This window comes from Antrostomus carolinensis, unplaced genomic scaffold, assembly GCF_000700745.2.
Source record: "Antrostomus carolinensis isolate BGI_N321 unplaced genomic scaffold, ASM70074v2 scaffold27490, whole genome shotgun sequence".
In the NCBI taxonomy this organism is placed as follows: Eukaryota; Metazoa; Chordata; class Aves; order Caprimulgiformes; family Caprimulgidae; genus Antrostomus; species Antrostomus carolinensis.
Window position 1 is genome coordinate 9564 of NW_010289495.1, and position 3314 is coordinate 12877.

Consider the following 3314-nt stretch of genomic DNA (forward strand, 5'->3'; position numbering starts at 1 on the left):
CTTGGAGAGATGAGGGCAGGAGGGGATCGGAGCAGGACTTGCTGCTGAGTCCCAGTGGGCACCGCTGAGCAGGGGTGCTGGGTGAGCAGGGGTGGTGGCCATACAGGGGTGCTGGGCTGCAGGTCCTGGCTGTGCCTCCTCACTCTGTCCCTGCCATCCTCCCCGCAGATCTGAGCCAAGTGGAGATAACCCGTGCCTACCTGGCTAAACAAGCAGATGAGATTTCCCTGCAGCAGGCTGATGTGGTCCTGGTGCTGGGCGGAGAGGACGGTGAGTGTCAGGTTTACCTGAGGCAGAGCTATGGGGAGGGGGAAAAGCTTCAGTGATTCCAGTAAACCAGGATTTTAGCCATTTTCAGAGGCTTCCAGGAAGCCCGAGCTGCTGGGGGGGGCCCTGTCCCCCTGTGACCCAGCGGACAACAGAGGGTCCCCAGAGGCTGATGGAGGTGGCACTGCCACGGGTGGCTGCTATGTCACTTACCTGTGATGCTGTGCCCAGCTTGCTCAGAATTGAGAACATCAACCCCAGAACAGGCAGTAAATCAGAAACCTCCTCCCCTGTGAAGCGTCCCCTGGACACCTCTAGCTGGCACCTGGGGAGGGGAGTGGTGCAGCCCTCTCCTTCCGAGCAGCCGTGGCCCCTCCTTGTTGGGTGACCAGCTCTGTTCTTCTCCCAGGCTGGTGCTGGGGTGAGCGGCTGCGGGATGGTGAGCGGGGCTGGTTTCCCCAGTCCTGTGCCCGGCAGATCACCAGCCGTGCCGCGGTGGAGTGCAACGTCCGGCGGATGGAGCGGCTGCGGATAGAGACCGACGTGTAGGCTGACAGCCGAGGAAGGTGCCTCTGCCATGGCTTGGGTCAGGGCTCTTCAAACCTCTGCAGACTGAGCCCGTAGCAAGAAGGGAGCGGGAGATCCTTTCTTCTTGAGTTTCATTTGTCTTGAGCAGTCACGGGCAACAGATCTTATTGTTCAGGACGGGTCTTTGGAGCAGCCGTGACAGCAGCTGATTAATGTGAACCCGGGATCCAGGTCTCCTGGCCAACGCTCCCAGTAATGGCCTGGAACGGGCTGCAAGAGGCAGCCACGGCGTTGGCTTCAGCTGAACAAGCTGTGGCTGCGCTCTGGGCTCTGACCTGACTCGTGCTGCCGTCTCCGTCCCTGCTGACCTCTGGGCCATGGGGAGAGCAAACCTGAATCGAGAAGTTTTAGGAACTTAAATCTGTATGCTGGGCTTATTCCTTGACTCAATTTTTCCTTCCTGGTTTGGGTTTTTTTTTTTTTTTCCTTTCTTTTTTTTTTTTTCTGCACAATTATTCTTGGTTCTTTTGAGCACATCTGTGAGGTGATGCCCACTGACTTGCAGTGCACATGCCAAAGGCTGATGCTGTCAGAGTTGTTTTCATGGGCCAGAAACTGGATGCTCCAGCCAGAGGGAAGCGATTTGCAAGTCCCAGTGGACAAGTGAGCCAGGAGGATGACAAGGAACCACACGGCCTTTCCCATCTCCCAAGGTGGGTGCGTGGATGTGCCAGGCAGGAGGTGGGGGGGTTCAGTCCCCCTGGAGAGGTTCAAACCTCTGCCTTCCTGGGGCAGAGCCGTCCCCTCTGCTCCTGTTCTGCCCCAGAATTAGCACCAAGTGATTTAACGAGGCAGGGTGGTTCTGTCATAGCTGAGCAGGTCATGGCTGGGTTTTTCCAGACTGGGATGTTTGGTGCCCTTGGGGCGGTGGCAGGAGCCTGGTCTGGGATGCTCAGCTGGTCACAGCTCGAGGAGAGGGAACAGCAACTGGGATTTTGGGGTGAGGTGGCTCCAGGCACTGCCTGGGTTTGGGCTCACAGGGGCAGCATTGCTGTGACGTGTCTGTTTTGATTTGAGCTGTTAAAGGATTAACTGGATTAACAATTAAGTTACCTTTCTCCCAGGTAACTGGTGATAGAACAAGAGGCAATGTTAAGTTGTGCCAGGGGAGGTACAGATGGATGTCAGGAAATACTTCTTCACTGAAAGGGTTCTCAGGCACTGGAACGGGCTGGCAGGGAGGTGGTGGAGTCCCCAGCCCTGGAGGGGTTTAAAAGCCAGGGAGATGGGGTGCTCAGAGATCTGGTTTAGTAGGGGACAGGTACAGTTGGACTCAATGATCTCAGGTCTCTTTTTACCAGGTGATGCTATGATTTTATCCTATGATTCTGTAACAATAAATTAATGGATCCCAATGAAATGCCCAAAGTGGAACCTGCCCAACATCCACAGCTCCGCTGGGTCCGTGTTTAAGGTGTCAGTGGTGCGGGGTGTCCCTGAGCACCTCAGCTCCCTGTCCCACCAATGCCGAGGAGCCAAGTGTCCCCACCAGCAGCTCTAAGAAGAGTTTCCTCCTGCTGGCAGCATCCTTCTGGCTTCTGCTCATTCTTGACTTACACACATCTCGGGAACAATCCTTCAGAGTAGCTGACTGAAGATCTGCTGTCAGCTGCAGCATGTTTCAAGTGTAATTGACTGAGAGATATAGAAATGAATAGAAATTCAGTGAGGCTTTCTGTTTATTTCTCTTAACTGTGGAGGAATTTAAATTTTTCATCAGTGCTAAATTAGAGGAGATGGGATGCAAAAAGAGACACGATAGCTACATGAAAACAGGAGGCAAACAAACTGTATTAGGAAATAGGAACAGGAAAAAAAATAATTATATAAAAAATATATGTACAGAGTAGCTGCAGTCCCATGCTCAGATGGTTTAGTCCAAGAGCTGCCTGGAGCCACGGAGCTGCAGCTCAGGCTCTTGTGCTGTAACAGGACAGGATGGATCCATGCTTAAGCCTGGGCTCCGTTTCCATGGAGCAGGGACATTGGGACAGAGCACGTATTTGCACCTCAGTCACCAGACACACAGCACGGTGGCATCACTTGTCACCCCCTCCAGCTGCACCCGACGGCTCCCGGGTCCGTAGCCGGCGCTTTGGTCGCCCCGTGGAGCCCGGCTCGCCGTGCTGGGTGCTCGGGTGCGTGGGCAGGGGCTGCTCCATCTCTGGCAGAGGCTGCCTTTGCTCCAACCGGCCAAGGAAATAAATAGAAACCTTCGTCTAACGCAGCGTCGCTTCAAGGCAAATGTCACAAAGCGGGTGATTGTCGGGAGAATCGGCAGCGAGACCAGCAGGATTGATCGGGGTCATTTGGCACGTGGACAAAATCTTCCTGCTCCCTGCTTCTCAATCATACAACATACAACCTTAATTACACTATGTTGGTCCTTCACTACAGACTTATATTAACATTATTTCTTCACAATAATGAGATCTAATGCAAAAAATACTGTTAAGGAA

At 53.7% G+C, this 3314-nt stretch overlaps 1 protein-coding gene across 1 annotated transcript in view; it reads left to right on the plus strand.

The window, feature by feature from the left end:
* LOC104527099 (rho guanine nucleotide exchange factor 16) overlaps window positions 1-816 on the plus strand; it is a 9580-nt gene extending 8764 nt beyond the window's left edge. The window contains 2 exon segments of the mRNA XM_010170723.2: window positions 169-270; window positions 677-816. Of these exon segments, the coding sequence (XP_010169025.1) occupies window positions 169-270; window positions 677-816 (242 nt within the window).
* Window positions 817-3314: the final 2498 nt, after the last annotated feature.